General features: G+C 47.1%; 1 protein-coding gene across 3 annotated transcripts in view; it reads left to right on the forward strand.

The window, feature by feature from the left end:
- The window catches only part of mllt3 (MLLT3 super elongation complex subunit), a 187,169-nt gene that overhangs the window by 152,890 nt on the left and 13,016 nt on the right, over positions 1-21,263 (forward strand). For all 3 annotated transcript variants that reach the window (XM_072516933.1, XM_072516934.1, XM_072516935.1), the window contains one exon: positions 18,487-18,558. In XM_072516933.1, the coding sequence (XP_072373034.1) occupies positions 18,487-18,558 (72 nt within the window). The remainder of the gene's footprint in view (positions 1-18,486; positions 18,559-21,263) is intronic.

Below are 21,263 nucleotides of genomic sequence, written 5' to 3' on the forward strand. Positions count from 1 at the left end.
ACTTAGGCTCGGTAGTGCCAGCCCCCCCCTATCCCTACTGCGCTGTAAGAATCCCTTCCTCACTCTCGGAGTCTTCCCGGCCCAAACAAAACCCATGATGCTCTTTTCTATCCTTTTTTTAAAAAAAAGCCTTCGTGATCACCACCGGGAGGCACTGAAACACAAAGAGGAATCTCGGGAGGACCACCATCTTAACCGCCTGCACCCTCCCTGCCATTGACAGGGCTACCATATCCCATCTCTTGAAATCACCCTCCATCTGTTCCACCAACCGCGTTAAATTTAGCCTGTGCAATGTGCCCCAATTCTTAGCTATCTGGATTCCCCAGGTAACGAAAGTCTCTTGTTACCTTCCTCAACGGTAGGTCCTCTATTTCTCTACTCTGCTCCCCTGGATGCACCACAAACAGCTCACTCTTCCCCATGTTCAATTTATACCCTGAGAAATCCCCAAACTCCCCAAGTATCCGCATTATTTCTGGCATCCCCTCCGCCGGATCCGCCACATATAGTAGCAAATCATCCGCATACAAAGATACCCGGTGTTCCTCTCCTCCCCTAAGTACTCCCCTCCATCTCTTGGAACCCCTCAGCGCTATCGCCAGGGGCTCAATCGCCAGTGCAAACAGTAATGGGGACAGAGGACATCCCTGCCTTGTCCCTCTATGGAGCCGAAAATATGCCGATCCCCGTCCATTCATGACCACACTCGCCACTGGGGCCCTATACAATAGCTGCACCCATCTAACATACCCCTCTCCAAAACCAAATCTCCTCAACACCTCCCACAAATAATCCCATTCCACTCTATCGAATGCTTTCTCGGCATCCATCGCCACTACTATCTCCGTTTCACCCTCTGGTGGGGCCATCATCATTACCCCTAACAGCCTCCGTATATTCGTGTTCAGCTGTCTCCCCTTCACAAACCCAGTTTGGTCCTCGTGAACCACCCCCGGGACACATTCCTCTATTCTCATTGCCATTACCTTGGCCAGGACCTTGGCATCCACATTTAGGAGGGAAATTGGTCTGTAGGACCCGCATTGTAGCGGGTCCTTTTCCTTCTTTAAGAGAAGCGATATTGTTGCTTCAGACATAGTCGGGGGCAGTTGTCCCCTTTCCTTTGCCTCGTTAAAGGTCCTCGTCAGTACCGGGGCGAGCAAGTCCAAATATTTTCTGTAGAATTCAACTGGGAATCCGTCCGGTCCCGGGGCCTTTCCCGTCTGCATATTCCTAATTCCTTTCACCACTTCTTCTACCTCGATCTGTGCTCCCAGTCCCACCCTTTCCTGCTCTTTCACCTTGGGAATTTCCAGCCGATCCAAAAAGTCCATCATTCTCTCCCTCCCATCCGGGGGTTGAGCTTCATATAATTTTTTATAAAATGTCTTGAACACTTCATTCACTCTCTCCGCTCCCCGCTCCATCTCTCCTTCCTCGTCCCTCACTCCCCCTATTTCCCTCGCTGCTCCCCTTTTCCTCAATTGGTGTGCCAGCAATCTGCTCGCCTTCTCCCCATATTCATACTGTACACCCTGCGCCTTCCTCCATTGTGCCTCTGCAGTGCCTGTAGTCAGCAAGTCAAATTCCACATGCAGCCTTTGCCTTTCCCTGTACAATCCCTCCTCCGGTGCTTCCGCATATTGTCTGTCCACCCTCAAAAGTTCTTGCAGCAACCGCTCCCGTTCCTTACTCTCCTGCTTCCCTTTATGTGCCCTTATTGATATCAGCTCCCCCCTAACCACCGCCTTCAACGCCTCCCAGACCACTCCCACCTGGACCTCCCCATTGTCATTGAGTTCCAAATATTTTTCAATACATCCCCTCACCCTTAGACACACCCCCTCATCCGCCATTAGTCCCATGTCCATTCTCCAGGGTGGGCGCCCTCCTGCTTCCTCCCCTATCTCCAAGTCCACCCAGTGTGGGGCATGATCCGAAATGGCTATAGCCGTATATTCCGTTCCCCTCACCTTCGGGATCAATGCCCTACCCAGCACAAAAAAGTCTATGCGCGAATAGACTTTATGGACATAGGAGAAAAACGAGAACTCCTTACTCCTAGGTCTACTGAATCTCCACGGGTCCACCCCTCCCATCTGCTCCATAAAATCTTTAAGCACCTTAGCTGCTGCCGGCCTCCTACCAGTCCTGGACTTCGACCTATCCAGCCCTGGTTCCAACACCGTGTTAAAGTCTCCCCCCATTATCAGCTTTCCCGTCTCTAGGTCCGGAATGCGTCCTAGCATTCGCCTCATAAAATTGGCATCATCCCAGTTCGGGGCATACACGTTTACCAAAACCACCATCTCTCCCTGTAGTTTGCCACTCACCATCACGTATCTGCCCCGTTATCCGCCACTATAGTCTTTGCCTCGAACATTACCCGCTTCCCCACTAATATAGCCACCCCCCTGTTTTTCGCATCCAGCCCCGAATGGAACACCTGCCCCACCCATCCTTTGCGCAGCCTAACCTGGTCTATCAGTTTCAGGTGCGTTTCCTGTAACATAACCACATCTGCTTTAAGTTTCTTAAGGTGTGCGAGTACCCGTGCCCTCTTTATCGGCCCGTTGAGCCCTCTCACGTTCCACGTGATCAGCCGAGTTGGGGGGCTTCCCACCCCCCCCCCCCCCCCTTGCCGATTAGCCATCATCTTTTTCCAGCTTCTCACCCAGTTCCCACGCAGCTGTATCTCCACCAGGCGGTGCCCCCCCGCCCATCCTCTCCCGTCCCCCCCCCCCCCCCCGCTAGACCCCCCGCTAGCGTAATTACTCCCCCCATGTTGCTCCCAGAAGTCAGCAAACTCTGGCTGACCTCGGCTTCCCCCCGTGACCACGGCTCGCACCGTGCGACGCCCCCTCCTTCCTGCTTCTCTATTCCCGCCATAATTATCATAGCGCGGGAACCAAGCCCGCGCTTCTCCCTTGGCCCCGCCCCCCCATGGCCAACGCCCCATCTCCTCTTCCTCCCCACCTCCCCCCATCACCACCTGTGGGAGAGAGAAAAGTTACCATACCGCAGGATTAGAACATAAAACCCCTCTTCGCCCCCCACATTCGTCCCACCACTTTGTCCAAACGTTCTTTTTAATAATCCACTCATTCCAGTTTTTCTTCTACAATAAAAGTCCACGCTTCATCCGCCGTCTCAAAGTAGTGGTGCCTCCCTTGATATGTGACCCACAGTCTTGCCGGTTGCAGCATTCCAAATTTTATCTTCCTTTTATGAAGCACCGCCTTGGCCCGATTAAAGCTCGCCCTCCTTCTCGCCACCTCCGCACTCCAGTCTTGATAAACGCGGATCACCGCGTTCTCCCATTTTCTGCACCGAGTTTTCTTCGCCCATCTAAGGACCATTTCTCTATCCTTGAAACGGAGGAATCTCACCACTATGGCTCTGGGAGTTTCTCCTGCTCTCGATCCTCGCGCCATAACTCGGTACGCTCCCTCCACCTCCAACGGACCCGTCGGGGCCTCCGCTCCCATTAACGAGTGCAGCATCGTGCTCACATATGCCCCGACGTCCGCCCCCTCCACACCTTCAGGAAGACCAAGAATCCTCAGGTTGTTCCTCCTTGCGTTGTTTTCCAGTGCCTCCAACCTCTCCACACATCGTTTCTGATGTGCCTCCTGTATCTCCGTCTTCACCACCAGGCCCTGTATATCGTCCTCATTCTCGGCTGCTTTCGCCTTCACGACCCGAAGCTCCTGCTCCTGGGTCTTTTGTTCCTCCTTTAGCCCATCGATCGCGTGTAGTATCGGGGCCAACAGTTCTTTCTTCATTTCCTTTTTTATCTCCTCCACGCAGCATTTCAAGAACTCTTGTTGTTCAGGGCCCCATATGAAACTGCCACCTTCCGACGCCATCTTGGTTTTAGCTTGCCTTCCTTGCCGCTGTTCCAAAGGATCCGCTGCAATCCGGCCACTTTCCTCTCCTTTTTCCATCCGTGTCCAGGGGGAATTCCCTTCTGGTTTACCGCACGGTGTTTTTTGCCGTTAAAATTGCCGTTGGGGCTCCTGTCAAGAGCCCAAAAGTCCGTTCCACCGGGAGCTGCCGAAACGTGCGACTTAGCTGGTCATCGCCGCACCCGGAAGTCCCCACTCCCCATTCTCAAGTTCCTGCCCCAAATCCTCCTCCCACTTTTAATTTCATCCAACAGGGCCTGATAGTCGACATCAGCTGACCATAGATCTATGACACCCCTCCCTCTCTTCCCTACACTTGCTGCTGAAAGAACTTCGTCCACCAATGAGGGAGGGGGGCACGAAGGGAAGAAACCGATCTCCTTGCACGGGAAGTTTCATACCTGGCACTTGTGGCAGACTTGTGGAGTTTCTGGAGTTCCTCATCTCCATGGGATTTTCTTTTCTTTCCTTTTACACCTTCCCTGTGGTACATCATAAGCTTGATTTCAAAAGATGACCTTTTTCCATTCTACCTAGGGGTGAGCTGCAGTGGCCTTATTGGTGCAATCGCTGACAATTATGCTTTGGATGCAAGCATATCTAATTCTATTTTATATTCTGAGAAATACTTTTTTTGGTGGGTTAAAGTGAATGGCATTCAATTTTACTATCTTCCCAGAATTCAGGATTTGGATACTGTGCAATCGCCTTTATTTGGGAATAGGGGCTAGAGAGTTGGCATAGTGCAGCGCAGAAATGCAGAGCAAAGGAATGTTGCATGCTAATTTAGTTCTCAATAATAGCTTCCTTCTTGGCTTCACCAAAGATCAGAAATTGTATAAATTCCGTTTATAAGCTATTTTGGAGGAGGAGAACGCACTGCTAGAAGGGATCAAGGCAAAGTGGGAGGAAGAGTTGGGGGAGGGGATGGAGGAGGGGTTCTAGGGTGAGGTGCTCTGGAGGGTGAACGCCTCCACCTCATGTGCGAGGTTGGGGCTGATGCAGCTGAAGGTGATGTATAGAGTGCACCTTACAAGGGTGAGGATGAGCCGGCTCTTTGAGGGGGTAGAAGATGTGTGTGAATGTTGCGGGGGGGGGTGCCCCGCAAACCACGTTCATATGTTTTGGTCCTGTCCAAAGCTGGAGGATTACTGGAAGGAGGTGCGTAGGGTAATCTCTAAAATGGTGCACGTGAAACTGGACCCGGGCCCTCGGGAGGCCATGTTCAGGGTGTCGGACCAGCCGGGGTTGGAAACTGGCGCGGAGGCAGATGTAGCCTTCACCTCGTTGATCGCCTGAAGGCGGATCCTGTTAGGGTGGAGAGGTGCCCTGACGTGTCGGGGGGACCTGCTGGAATTCTTGACGTTTGAAAAGGTCAAATTTGAACTGAAGGGAAGGAGGGAGGAGTTCTACAATTCATGGGCATTATTCATTCTGCACTTTCGAGAATTGGATCACATCGAACATTATTTGCGGGGGGGGGGAAGTGCTGTTGTATGTGTTAATGGTGACTATGGGCGATTCCTGATTCCTTTTTGTCATTTGTTTATGTTAAAATGCGGGCTAACGTCTGGGGTTTGGTGGTAGGATGGGATCGTTGTTATGGGGATTGACATTACATTCGTTATTGATTATTGTTTATTGGGTGTAAATTTGGGAGAAAATGTGAAAAAGGAGCAGTATAAACATGTCCCTGAACCGCTCCAATCTCTCCTCCACCCCCCAAAAACATCCAAAACGAGGAGTCCAAGGCCACTGAAACAAGAGATGGTTATCACAGAATGGGGCTAACAGTGACATAGCACCCAGCTTGAAATATTGTCTAAACTATCTTCATATTTTGAGTGGCCACAGCAACAGGACTTGAAGTCCCCTTTGCAGGGGAAAACTGAAGAGGAACTGTAACCAAGGCCGTCAAACTAGTGCCTCTACAGGTACTCCTCTCCACCCACCCTCACATGGACTCAGTACCCTTAAACCGCCCTCGCACCGTCTCAATAGTCACTGGCCAACAATAAAATAACAGATTGGACTACACTAGACCCCCTCTTTGGAGTACGCTAAATCCCTTGTTTACCCTCTGCAAAAACACTCTGAAAATCTGTGGGGTCTTGCCCACCCAAACAAAATATATTGTTTTATTGACTTTCTCAAAGGAAGATTGGGGAAGGAAAACTGGGAGACACTGAAACAAAAATAGAAACCTTGGGAGAGTATTCATCTTTACTGACTGGACCCTGTCTGCCAGGGACAGTGGGAGGTGATCCCACTTCCACTTCACCCCATATACCAAGCCTGCAAAATTTAGTTTCTGTAGCAAGGCCCAATCATTGGCCACTTGGATTCCCAGATAACTGAAGCTGGACCTGGCCAGGCGAAAAGGCAACCTCCACAGATCAGCTCTCCTCCCTGGGAAATTCACCTGAAAGCATTATCTTTTTCTCAGGTTCCATTTATATCCCGAGAAGAAGCCAAAACTCTTAAGCAGCTTCATTATCTCCTCTACACGGGAGAGCAGGTCCGGGGTCTGTCACATAGAGCAACAACAAATCATCCGTGTACAGAGAGACCCTACCCGCCTTCTTCTCCCCGTCCCCCACTCTATCCCCCTCCACCTCATAGATGACCTCAATGCTATGGCCAAAGGATCAACTGCCAAGGCAAACAATAGCGGGAACAATGGACACACCCTGCCTCATACCTCTCTTAGGCTGAGAATATTTCTAACTCAAGGGACTCATATGAACACTCGCAGTAGGGGCGCTTTATAAAATCTGGATCCAAGATATGAATCTAGTTCCAAAACCAAACCTTCCAAGGATCTCAAATTGATATCCCACCCATCCCTATCAAACGCCTTTTCAGCATCCACTGAAATAATTACCTCTGGCTGGAGACGAAGTCAAAATAACATTCAACAGTTGCCAAATATTGGCCGACAGCTGCTTGCCCTTGACAAACCCAGTCTGTTCTTCAATTATAACCTCTGGAAGGTAGGGCTCCGAGCTCATTGCCAAAACCTTCGCCAGCAACTTCGCAGCTGCATTCAGTAAGAAATAGGATGATACGACCCACACTCTGTTGGATCCTTATCTTTCTTTAAAATCAAATAAATCGATGTCTGCGCCAATGTGGCCGGCAACCTGCCCCCCAGACAGAATCGTTAAAGATCAGGCGACAAGGGCTTAAATACATGTTATCAGGTGGGAGCCACCTCGTGTGCAACTAGTCTTCTCCATGTCACCACCGGAAGTCCCAAGTGTGTGGAATTTTAAGAACAGATTTGATTCCATAGAACACTGCTTTAGATTATGTTTAGACTAACAGCCATGGGAAGATAGCTGACAATTGAGGGAATCTTAACCTTTTGCTTTGACACCTTTCACTCATCTGACAAAGAAGGTCTTATATATGCTCATCCATTCCAACTACTGTTGTATGCTAAGATCAATCTGCATGAGCAAGAAGTTGTGCCACTGAACCAATAAAAGTATAATTTCCTGACCACTCCGATGTTTCTCAATTGTTGAATTTTGAAAATGTTGTTCAAGCAAAACGACGCCATGCTTAATGGTTATGTCACTGGAGACATCTACTTTATACCCTCGTTGCAAATGGCTGGGCTTCATTTCAACATCTGGAACCTAGGTTCAAGTACCATGTACTTGATTAACTGTACTACCCAATCAGTCAATTTGAGTTGCATTTTTCTTGAGGTACAAGAGATACAGTATGCACATTCTTCTATAGTTTTAATTTTTGAGGCCCACTATATTGTAGCTTTGTAACCGTGTGAATGGAGGAAATTGTTCTATGTATTTTATATTTTGTTGCAGTAGTGTTATTAGAAACCCTGGGTACAAATACATGCAGTATGTCTGCTAAAGCTATGATTAAGGGGCCATAAAGGTGAGATAATCATTCATTTTAACCATTTATCTGCTTACATCTCGATAGCTAATGTGGTATTGTTGTAGCAGGTTCCCTGGGGTGTAAATAATTTGAGGGATTGTATTTAGTCCTCGCTAAGCAGGCCTTGGGACATCATAGAGGGAGGAGACTAGTAGCAGGTCTTTGGACATCATAAAGGGAGGAGACTAGTCCTAGCTCAGCAGGTCTTTGGACATTGTAGAGGGAGGAGACTCCAGAAGGCCTTGTGCTTGGGATGTAGATGATGAAATTAATGGGAGGAGCCAGGTCTGGCTATAGTTTTGCAGTTTGCCATCGAATTTGAGTCTGACAAGAAAGACTTTCAGACTGTTCCTGAAGGGTCGAAGGCCTTCACAGTGGAGCAAGTAACTTTGATTGATAACTTCATTTATCAGTGGCCGGTGTAGATAGTTAAAGTTCTTTTTCCCCCCTTTTATTTAAGAACTGTTTTAACTGTTAATTGTAAGGCCATTACTGTGTTGCTAATGTGGTTGATTCTGTGTTTAAATTAAAATTTGTTTCAGCATAAAAGATACTTGGTCAATGTTATCACTCCTGTGGTTTAGTCGTCTTCCCTCACAGTCTTGTAAATTATTGAGATTCTCGTACGCATAGCCCTATACATAATCTAACTGGTTGGTTGTTTCAGTTGGTATATCAACTTGAGGATGCCATATCAAGTAAATTTATTGCTGGACTGAGTGAAGAAATTATATTTATTTGTACTCGGCGGTTGATGGCCATCAAGAAAAGTGTATTGGACCAACATCAATAGTTACAGAAAGTGAGCAATTTGCATCCTATCTATCAAAGTTTTTGGTTGTCTATCTCTCTATCTATGTAATTATTTTTGCTGCCTATCTTTACCTATATAATTGTTTTGGCTGTCTATCTCTATAATTGTTTTGGCTATCTCTCTGTCTATATAATAGTTTTGACTGTCTACCTCCCTGTCTATCTCCCTATCTATATAATTGTTTTGACTGTCTGTCTCTCTATCTACATGATTGTTTTGGTTGTCTATCACTCTATCTATATAATTATTTTTGCTGCCTATCTCGACCTATATAATTGTTTTGGCTGTCTATCTCTATAATTGTTTTGGCTATCTCTCTCTCTGTCTATATAATAGTTTTGACTGTCTACCTCCCTGTCTATCTCCCTATCTATATAATTGTTTTGGCTGCCTATCTCTCTATATTATTGTTTTGGCTGCCTATCTCTACCTATATAACTGTTTTGGCTGTCTATCTCTATAATTGTTTTGGCTATCTCTCTCTCTGTCTATATAATAATTTTGACTGTCTACCTCCGTCTATCTCTCTATCTATATAATTGTTTTGGCTGTCTATCTCTGTCACTCTATCTATATAATTGTTTTGGCTGTCTACCTCTGTGCACTGACATAAGAGTTCTCCTCTTCCTCACCCTTGAATCACCTCCAGTAAGTGCTCCATCATTGTCCACACGCTGTACTCTTCCAGCTGCGGTCGATTATATTTTGTTCCTCCACTCCTCCATCTTCCCGTCAACTATACCTTTAGTAGCAGGACATCAAACTATTTCACCCCCACATTCTGGACCAGGCTATAAAATCCTTGTTCCTTAATAAATGACTTCTGATCTTTAAAAGCCTCTTTTAGACTCCTTCTTTGCAGCATGTTTCTACCGATGCCAATGCTCCCTCCTGGACAACTTTGAGGCCCAACTATCATGCATCATGAATTTTACAAATGTAAGTTGGCAGTGGTTCTTGTCATAATATGCACCCATGCACATCATGAGGTAAAAACAGGCAGTGACAGAACACAACCAATCACCAGACAGAACACCAGAGGGGGGCTTCCAACTATAAAACACACGAGGCATCAGCACTCCGCCTCTTTCCATTGTTGACAACTGTAGTGACAGTTCGGGTGTATATATCAGTCAGCACCTTCTACATGTAGATCAGAGCTAGCCTGGTCTACTAAGTTAGAGTTAGTTTCCTTAGAGTAGTAGAGTGTCAACCCACAGCCAGCTGTGTGCATTGTTACAGAAGTTCAATAAATTGGATTGAACCAACGCCTACATTTGGTGTATGCTTTACCGTTCATCTGCACCCTGCTGCAGTCCGTGTTACCCCAGGGTGAATAACACAACATGATACCATGAGTCTACTTCATCTAAGTAATTTACCTTGGGTGGTTCAGTGACGACCAGCAAGTGCCGTCCAGCGGCATGGAGAAGATCCAGGCCCCTCCACAGCTCCGGATCTCCGGAAATCTCGGCGCCAACTGGCGGGTCTTCAAGCAGAAATTCAGTCTATACGTTGAGGCCTCGGGCCTCGAGGATGCGTCTGATGCCAGAAAAATCATGCTGCTCCTATCGACTGCGGGGCACCAGGCCATCCAATTCTTCAATTCGCTCACTTTTGCAGACGACGAGGACAAGACCAAGTTCCAGACCGTGTTAGCCAAATTCGACAGTCACCGTGAAGTCGAAAGGAACGAGAGCTTTGAGCGCTATGTCTTCCAGCAACGCCTTCAGGGTAACGATGAGCCTTTCCAATCCTTTCTAACTTATCTCTGCATATTAGCGCAATCCTGCAACTATGGTGACACTGCTGATTCCCTCATCAGTGATCAGATTGTGTTTGGGGGTCCACTCCGACGCACTGCGGGAGCAACTCCTAAAAATAAAAAAACACAACCCTACCAGTAGCCATCGAGACGTGTAAAGTGCATGAACAGGCGAAAAGTCGCTACTCCCGCCTTAAATCGGCAGAACAGGACCAACTTGCTTCCCATGAGGCAGAGAGGCCATCGCCCGAATGCGGCGCCTTAGCATAGATGAAGGCGGCCATTTTGCGCACTTTTCCTGGGGTCCCACGCATGCGCACCACAGAGGGGAGAACGAAGCGGCCGAAGACCACACTGCACAGGTGCGAGCGGCGGCTGACCGCACTGCGCATGTGCAACGACACACGGAGCGTTAGGACGGCAACGTCGTGACGTGCCCGAACTGTGGTACCGCCCAATTAAAGCGGCAATGCCCTGCAAGAGGCAGGCAATGTTTAAATTGTGGGAAGCCTGGCCATTATGCAGCCTTGTGCAGGTCTGCACCTCCGATCGTGGGCCAGCGATCCCAGTTCCAACGCAAACGCGTTTGAAGTGTGCAGCAAGGGCTGCTGGATTCGGAACCTGGTAACACCACGGATCCAGAGGACGACTGCCTGGAGTCCCCATATCATGTGAGCATCATTACCATGTCTGACAAGGCCTCCTCAAATTCAGCAACACTCCTACCCATCCTCAACGTGGATTCTGAGGACAAATGGCGTGCTGTCGTACAAGTCAACCAATGCAGCGTCCGGTTCAAGCTGGACACTGGTGCTTCAGCCAATCTCGTATCTGAAGCAGATCTTGCTCGCATCCAAAGGCAGCCAAAAATTCTTCTGCCGGCCTGCCAGCTGCTTGATTATAATGGCAATGCCATTACTGAGTTCGGGTCTTGTCAGCTGCATGCCTCCAACAAGGCCATCCAAGCCACACTAAGATTCGAAATTGTCAAGCCCGACAAGGCTTCCCTGCTTGTTGCCCATGCATGTAAGCTACTCAATCTCGTCCAGTGCATACATGCCATGTCCACTGCCAATATGAATCTTCAGGCTGACATTGACAAAATCCTGTCACAATACCCGGATGTGTTCAGTGGGATGGGCACGCTGCCGTACCACTATAAAATCTTACTCCGGCCTGATGCCACACCTGTGATCCATGCACCACGCTGGGTGCTGGCTCCTCTGAAGGACCGTTTAAAGGCACAGTTGCTGTAGCTCCAAGGCCAGGGTATAATCTCTAAAGTGACGGAACCGACTGATTGGGTCAGCTCTATGGTCTGTGTAAAGAAGCCCTCTGGAGAACTGCGCATTTGTATAGATCCCAAGGATCTTAACCGAAACATAATGCGGGAACACTACGCGATCTCGAAGCGGGAGGAGCTAACCAGTGAGATGGCATATGCCAAATTCTTCACTAAGCTAGATGCATCGCGTGGCTTCTGGCAGATACAACTGGACAAGTCCAGCAGGAAGCTCTGCACGTTTAATACACCTTTTGGAAGGTGCTGTTTCAACCGCATGCCGTTTGGTTTCAGCCTCTGAAATCTTTCACAGGATTATGGAACAGATGCTGGATGGCATTGAGGATGTGCGGGTTTATGTTGATGACGTCATTTTATGGTCCACGACCCCAGAGGAACACCCATCTCATCTCCAACAAGTCTTTAGACGCATACATGCCAACAGCCTCGAGGTGAACAAGGCCAAATGCTCCTTTGGCATGTCATCAATCAAGTTTTTGGGTGATCAAATATCCCAGCAGGGCGTGCAACCGAACTCGGACAAAGTCAAGGCCATCAACACCATGAAGACCCCGGAAGACAAAAAGGCGGTACTCCACTTCCTGGTTATGGTTAACTTCTTGGGAAAGTTCATTCCCAACCTCTCATCACACACTACGGCTCTCAGGCATCTAGTGTAGAAGTCCACTGCCTTTCAGTGGCTACCCACACATCAAGCAGAGTGGCTCGAGCTAAATAAAGGCAAAGCTCACCACTGCTCCGGTACTAGCGTTTTTTGACCCAGAGCGGGAGACAAAAATCTCCACGGACGCCAGCCAGGACGGCATTGGTGCGGTGCTCCTCCAGAAGGATGACTCCTCGTCCTGGGCTCCAGTGGCCTATGTGTTGTTGCTAACTTTTGGTTGACTCTTAAATGTTGCCCATTGTATCTTTGCTTAATTTGCTCTGTTTCTATAACCTTTGCTCTAGAGTCGCCAGGTATCTTTATGATACCGCCACGAGGTTCAAGTTCAAGTACTGATCAATAACTCGACACACCAATTAGTAAGATTCAAATCAAAACACATTTATTATACACAGTCAATCACTACTCATGCATAAAACTCTACTTACTAGACTATCTCTAACACTAAAATGCCTATACTTAGCTTGGAACTGGCCCACCAGGTCAGGGGAACAAATGGCCTTTCGTTCGATTCTGAGCCTGCAGGATTCAAAAGCTGGTATGGACTGGTAGCTAGGAGCGCCTATCTCGTAGCGTGCGTTGACTGGAGACTTATTGGTTGATGCGGCAGCTTAGGCAGTTCACTGTCGAGGGTTGGTTCGCTGCTAAGTGACCCTGCCAAGAAGGACGATTTGAACTTGGGGGCTCTATTTTATAGTCCCCAGGGGCCTCCCGCCCCTTTGGGTGGACCCCGTACCTGGTTCCAAGTGATTGGACTACGTTCCGATCACTTGGATCGATTTCTCCAATACTGGAGCCGTTCCCTGATCGCTGGGCGGTCCCTAGGTGTCCGTTGGCCTTCCTTTATCTTGGCTCCTGCTGGCGCCGAGGCTTATTCACCTTACATGTTTCAATTGTTCCCAGGGATCGCTCATTAGTATGCAGATGGCTGAGAGTTTCAGTGCTGTCTGGGCTTCTGCAAGTACTAATACACAGGAGACTTTACACTTGCTAGTTTTTCCTGGCTTGGCTGAATTTCCCTGTAGTCTTTGCGGATCTCCATTTTAAGTCGGGAAGTGGCCAACCCAGGTGGCTACAGTGTCCAGGGCCATGACTCCCACTGAGCAGAGGTATGCTCAGATCGAGAAAGAGTGCCTGGGCTTCCTTACCGGTATTGTAAAGTTCCATGATTACGTCTACGGTCTACCAACCTTCACAGTAGCGACTGACCACAGACCCCTAGTCCATATCATTCACAAGGACTTGAATGACATGACACCCAGGCTTCAGCGCATTCTCCTTTGACTCCGCAGGTATGATTTCGAATTGGTTTACACACCGGGCAAGGAGCTAATCATTGCGGATGCCCTGTCTTGTGCCATCACCTCGCCCTGTGAACAGGTCAACTTCATCCGCCAAATTGAGGCACAGGTGCATCTGCGTGCCAGCAACCTCCCGGCCTCAGACGAGCGAGCCGTCAACATTCGAGAAGAGACTGCCAAAGACCCTCTTTTGCAGTTGGTCATACATCACCTTGCAACTGGTTGGCAGAAAGGGCAATGCCCCCAGTTCTTTCATGTCAAGGATGACATTGTCGAGGGGATCCTCCTCGAGATGGATCGTATCGTTATTCCTCACAGCCTCCAGAGATGAGTCCTCAAACAGATCCACGAGGGACACCTCGGTATCGGGAAATGCAGGCGCAGGGCCCGGCAGGCTGTCTATTAGCCTGGCATCAACGAGGACATATCCAACATGGTCCTCAATTGTGCAATTTGCCAGTGTTTTCAGCCTGCTCGGCAAAAGAAACACTCCAGCAACATGAGATCGTGACCTCTCCGTGGTCTAAGGTGGGAATCGACCTTTTTCACGCCAATGGGCGTGACTACATGCTTATAATTGACTACTTCTCGAGTTACCCCGAAGTGGTGCAACTGTCCAACCTCACGTCAAGGACTGTCATCAAGGCCTGCAAGGTGACATTTGCCAGACATGGCATTCCGCTCACGGTCATGAGCGACAACGGCCCCTGCTTCTACAGCCAAGAGTGGTCCAACTTCGCGAAGCTATACCAGTTCAAGCACATTACCTCGAGCCCGCATTACCCGCAATCTAATGGGAAGGCCGAAAAAGGGATCCAGATCGTGAAGCAACTGCTCTGCAAGGCTGCGGACTCAGCTTCTGACTTTAACCTTGCGCTCCTGGCGTACAGGGCAACCCCTCTGTCCACCGGTATGTCTCCGGCACAACTCCTTGTGAATCGTGACCTGCGGGCGACTGTTCCGGCCATTCATTTACCTGACCTGGATCACCTCCCAGTGCTGCAAAAGGTGCAGCAACTCCGAAACCGGCAAAAGCTGACATACGATGCTCATGCTACTGATTTTCCTGTGCTCTCTCCGGAAGATGCTGTTCGCATCAAGTTGCTTGGTGGAGGTTGGTCAGCTCCAGCTGTTGTTGTTCGACAGGCTGCTCCCAGGTCGTTCGTGGTTCGCATGGCTGATGGATCCATTGTCAGGTGCAACAGAAGGGTACTACGCAAACTTGCCTGCCCACCACCGGATCTCACTTTCCCAGCTGTCGTTATGCCTTTTCCGGACACCTCGCTCCACGAGGCCACCAATCTGGCTGCAATCTCGCCTGTCAAGGCGCCGTTGTCCCCACCTCCACCTCTCAGGCGGTCGAAAGGGATCCAACGCCAGCCCCAGAGATTGGACTTATAAATATTTCCTTTGTACATATTGCTCTGTATCTGCACGCTAGACACCTTACATGTACATATGCATTCACTCGCCATTTGCTGTAAATAGTTATATCTGTAAATATGTCATATGCTCTAAGCAACCGACAAATTTTTTTAATAAAGAGGGGAGGTCATGATATGCACCCATGCACATCATGAGGTAAAAACAGGCAGTGACAGACACCCAGGTTAGCCAATCAACATACAGGACAGAACACAACCAATCACCAGACAGAACACCAGAGGGGGGCTTCCAACAATAAAACATACGAGGCATCAGCACTCCGCCTCTTTCCACTGGTGACAACTGTAGTGACAGTCAGGGTGTATATATCAGTCAGCACCTTCTACGCGTGGATCAGAGCTAGCCTGGTCTAGTAAGTTAGAGTTAGTTTCCTTAGAGTAGTAGAGTGTCAACCCACAGCCAGCTGTATGCATTGTTACAGAAGTCCAATAAATCGTATTGAACCAACGCCTACATTTGGTGTATGCTTTACAGTTCATCTGCATCCTGTTGCAGTCCATGTTACCCCAGGGTGAATAACACACAGTTCTTGGGATGTACTTTGACATCCGATCAAAGTTGACTTATCCAGTTAGTTGCCAGGACTGTACCACCCTTGCTAAAGTGTTGCTAAACAAATATGAATGAAAGATCTACTTTCAGTATAGTGTTTTACATTTATTTTATTTAAAACCTGTTGTTCATGTTCTAGTTTTAGCATAAATAAACAAACTAATTACTGAAGGGAACGTATAGGAGGAGAAAAACTTGACTAGAAGATTTTAAGGGATGAAGATTACTTGGCTTTACTTGAGTGATCATTTTGAAGTGATCTTGGCACTTCTCTCTATTATAATGTCCACCTTTGTTTAATGATTCCATGATGCTTGCTTTCACGACTCCATCAGTTGTCTATTTTGCATGTTCTATCATTCTTTGTGTGCAGAACAATTCTTTCTAATTGTCTTAAAATTTGATTTGATTTATTGTCACATGTACTGAAGTACAGAGAAAAGTATTTTTCTGCGGCCGAGGGAATGTACACCGTATGTACATAGTAAAAAAGAATAATCGACAGAGTACATTGACAAATGGTTCATCGACAAACTGTGTTTGGTTACAGTGCGGAACAAGGGGCCAAACAAAGCAAATACATGAGCAAGAGCAGCATAGGGCATTGTGACTAGTGTTCTTACAGGGAACAGATCAGTCCGAGGGGGAGTTGTTGAGGAGTCGATTAGCTGTGGGGAAGAAACTGTTCCTATGTCTGGATGTGCGGGTCTTCAGACTTCTGCCTGATGGAAGGTCTGGAAGAAGGCAAAGCCTGGGTGGGAGGGGTCTCTGATAATGCTGTCTGCCTTCCTGAGGCAGCGAGAAGTGTAGACAGAATCAGTGTGAGGGTGGCAAGCTTGTGTCATGCGTTGGGCTGAGTTCACCCCACACTGCAGTTTCTTGCGATCTTAGGCCGAGCAGTTGACATACCAAGCTGTGATGCAGCTGGATAGGATGCTCTCTATGGCACATCTGTAGAAGTTTCTGAGAGTCAATGCAAAAATTCCCCTTTTACTAGTTTGTACTATTATCGTCTTGCTTTACCCAGTCAGTTAATTTAACATGATATTCCAGTTTAACGTTTTCTCTATCCCTAATAGTTTTCTATTCCTCCAGTATTTCCACAGAATTCAGACCGTGAACACAGAATCATCCGGTCGCTCTTTCTTCCATTGCACCTTGATCAGAACTATGTGCAGTTTGGAAGCTGCAATCTGACCAGAGCACTTCCTCTTTATGAATTGGTCACTCTTTGATGATGTGAATGCTACCCGAGCATTGGTTGGACATAGTTACTGTTGGAGCTATCCAGATTCCTCGGCCATTTTCTACTTCATTCTTGGCTTTTTCAATAAAGTGCTCATTTTATTAATTTTTTTTTCTTGCGCAAAGCACTTCACAAATGCATGCATTAAACCTTGTCTGCCCATTTGTCCAAATAATTCTGAAATTTCTGATTGAGTGGTCTCTTACAATTTCAATTCCCTTGTAGATTTTAGTATTCGATTCCTTGACGTGTAGTTTCTGAATCCAAGTAATCTGATGTAAATTTAAAATGGTATCATGTCCCAGCACCGACCCTTGAGGCATTGCATTCGTCATTTTCTACCCTTGAGCCAGTTTCTTCATGTTTCCCAGGATTTATACAAAACAGCAACTACTTTTCTGTGGAACTCTGAAATCAAGGTTCATAGAGTCCAAGGTTTCCCACAGTCCACTTGGATTATTAATTTCTCAAAGAAACCAATTGTTAAAAATCATAATTTGTATGAAATATCGCTATTTCAGAAGAAATCAAGCAGGGACTCGCATTGCTTGGTTGATGAACGTGACATTTGAGATTCTGTATGAGTCGCGGTGAAGCTGAACCGAACTATTGCATTGCTTCCAGCCCCCTCTGGAAAATGCGGCAGACGTGACATAGCTTGCACCGGAATTTAAAATTAGAAGAGGTGGAAATAACATGAATTCTCTGGGATTTTTTGCGCTGAAAATCAGATGTGGCAAATTAATAGGAATTGCTGCAGTGGTGTCAGCGTGCATTGTGCTGGACTCATTTTGGTGCAAAGAAATGGAAAATTCTGATTGTAGAAAAGCTTTTGAGAGATTATTCACTTTTGTTGATTCACCAATATGAAAATATCCATGAATTGGTAGGAAAAATGTAATTTTAAAAATAATGTTTATCTTTCACATGTTCTATTATCACCCCTGCAATGGAACAGTTGGGTGATTATAGAGTCACAAATCACAGATCTGACCAGCTTTGCCAATAAGCAACCCCACAGACAACCGGGACAAAAGCAGAAAACGAAAAGCCAAATGCACATGTGATGCAGGGGAACTTAAGTTGACAAAAGGTGCACCACTTCTTTTTCTTGGGTTTTCTCCGGGTGCTCCGGTTTCCTCCCACAATCCAAAGATGTGCAAGTTAAGTGGATTGGCCATGCTAAATTGCCCCTTGGTGTCCAACAGTTATGTGGGGTTACAGGGATAGAGCGAGGTAGGGTGCTCTTTTGGAAGGTCGATGCAGACTTCATGGTCCAAATGGCCGCCTTCTGCACTATAGGGATTCTATAATTCTAAGAAAAAAAATCTTAATCACTTTTATATACGTAGATCACAAAATGATGGCCATTAGTAACATTGCAGCTAATGTAAAATACTTTTGTATATCAAATATGAACTTTCACCAAATGTTAATCTCTCATGAGTGTAACTGGCATGCAAGACCATGTTTTCAAAGTTCTTGAGCAATATTTTATATTTAAATAAGGTTATGCATTTTTTTTTTTAAGTTAACACAATAGTAATTTTGCATATGGCCATCTATCTTTAGGCATATCTGGATGAGTTGGTTGAGCTTCATAGAAGGCTAATGACACTTCGTGAAAGGCACATACTCCAACAGGTAAGAATATTTTTTTTAGTCAGGTTTTTGACTGATTAGCACATTATCTTTATCCCATGTATGAATATTACTGATTCTAAAAATTCTTTTTGCATTCCTGGAATTCCAACTGAGAGTTTAATGAGGAACATTACAAAGAACAGTTGTGTCTCAAATCTTGTATCTCACAACCTGTCTTTCCTTTTCCAGCCTCGTTGCTTTCTGTTCTTCTAATGTTATATCCATTTCCTTCTTGTATTACTTCTCTAAATGCGATGGAGCTACAGTGGGTGAAAAGGAAAGTATTTTTCACTGCTGGAGGAACTGCTGGACACGAACAGTGTGGAGAAGGGGAACTGTGGGGACCTTTACGGACGACTGTTAGAAAGGGCGAGAACACCCAGCAAGACACAAATGGGAAAATGAACTAGGGACGGAAGTAGGATGGACGGAAGTAGGATGGGGACTTTGGCGCAAAGCACTGAGCAGGGCCACCACCTCCTGCGCAAGGCTAAGCTTATTGCAGTTCAAAGTGGTGCGCAGAGCACACCTAAGAACCTGAATGAGCAGGTTCTACCCGGAGGTGGAGGACAACGGTCAACGGTGCCAGGGAGGCCCTGCCAACCACGCCCACATGTTCTGGGCCTGCTCCAGGCTTGTCGGGTCTGGACAACCGCCTTCGAGGTGATGTCCAAGGTTGTGGGGATGAGGCTAGAGCCATGCCCGAGAATGGTAGTCTTTGGGGTTGGGGAAGAGGGCCGATGCTCTTGCTTCCTTAATTGCACACCGGAGATTCCTGCTCGGCTGGCGATCAGCAGCACCACCCACAGCTGCAGACTGACTGGCACACCTGTCGGAATTTCTCCAACTGGAGAAGATCAAATACACCACCCGAGGGTCGGACGAGGGCTTCCACAAAGCGTGAGTGCTATTCATCAGCCTGTTCCAAGATCTCTTCGAGGCCAATTGTGCATAGGAAGGGAAGGGGGTGATGGGGCCAATGAGGGCTGACAGGATTACACAGAACAGATAGGAACAAAGTGGGGCAACAGTAACAAATACAAAATGAAAGAGAGCCTACAGCATTTACGACAGAAGAAAGGGCCCAAGATTGACGGCGAACAACAAAAAAGGGTTGGGATGGGGGGGCAAGGGCATGGGGGAAAGCTGACGAAAGGGGAACATGTAAATTGTACATTCGAACTGTCTTGTACAGTGCGTAGATATTTTATTTTAAAAAGGAAAGTATTTTCTTCAGTGGAATACTATGTCTTATTTTCAAGTTGCGATTTCCTAATGATTTCATTCCAGCAACTCCGTTTGACTTGATTAATTATTAGTGGCTTGCCAGGTTTTTATACCAACTGAATTGAAGCATTTACTGATGCTTTTCCCTGAATCATGGCTGTAGACATGCAAACACGAAGGTTAAACTGTAGGAATCCCCTAACCAGTGAAGTATTAATTGCAACTAAGCTGTTTGCAGTTGTGACTCTCTTTCAGAGGGTGGATCCTGGATGCTGTCATAGATAAGAGTCATAAATGTTTACAGCATGGAAACAGGGCCTTCGGACCAGCTGGTCCATGCCGCCCAATTTCTATCACTAAGCTAGTCCCACTTGCCAGCATTTGGCCCATATCCCTCTATACCCACCCTGCCCATGTAACTGTCTAACTGCTTTTTAAAGGACAAAATTGTACCCGTCTTTGCCACTGCCTCTGGCAGCCTGTTCCAGATGTTCACCATCTTCTGTGTGAAGAAATTTCCTCTCTGGTCTCTTGTATATCTCCCCTCTCACCTTAAACCTGTGCCCTCTAGTTCTAGACGACTCTACCTTTGGAAAATGATGTTGACTCTCTACCTTATCTATGCTCCTCATTATTTTATAGACCTCCATAAGATCACCCCTAAGCCTCCTACGCTCCGGGGAAATAAAATCCCAGCCTATCCAGCCTCTCCTTATAACTCAGACCATCAAGTCCTGGTAGCATCCTCGTAAATCTCTTCACTCTTTCTAGTCAGGTCGGTAGTCTTTATTGCATCCAGTGTGTTCTGCCATTTCTTGACAATGGTGGAGTGAATTGAATTGGCTGAAAACTGGCATCTGTGTTGGGAACCTCAGGAGGAGCTAAGATGGATATTTTACTCAGCACTTCTGCTGAGCATGGTTGCAACTACTGCAACCTCATCTTTTACACTTAACTTCTGGGTTCTGCCATCATTGATGGATTGAAATGTTTCGAATTCCTACAGTGCAGGAGGGAGCCTTCGGCCTATAGAGTCTGCACCGACCCTCTCTGAGAGCACCCTACTTAGGCCACTCCCTCCTCCTATTCCCATAACCCCACCATACATACACATCTTTGGACACTCGGGGACAATTTAGCATGGCCAATCCACCTGACCTGCACATCTTTGGACTGTGGAAGGAAACCAGAACCCTAGGAGGAAACCAGCAGACACATGGAGAACATCACAAACTCCACACAGACTGTGTCACTCTAGGCCAGAATTGAACTTGTGTCCCTGACGCTGTGAGGCAGCAATGCTAGCCCCCGACTCGGAGCTCTGAAGAAGTCCCATAAGCTCGAAACATTAACTCTATTTCTCTCTCCACTGATGCTGCCAGACCTGCTTATCCAGCATTTTCTGTTTTTATTTCTGTCTGAATCTATCTTGTTTAGTGTGGTAGTAGTGCCACACGACAAAATAGAGGGTATCCTCC

Source organism: Scyliorhinus torazame, chromosome 9 (assembly GCF_047496885.1).
Source record: "Scyliorhinus torazame isolate Kashiwa2021f chromosome 9, sScyTor2.1, whole genome shotgun sequence".
Classification (NCBI taxonomy): Eukaryota; Metazoa; Chordata; class Chondrichthyes; order Carcharhiniformes; family Scyliorhinidae; genus Scyliorhinus; species Scyliorhinus torazame.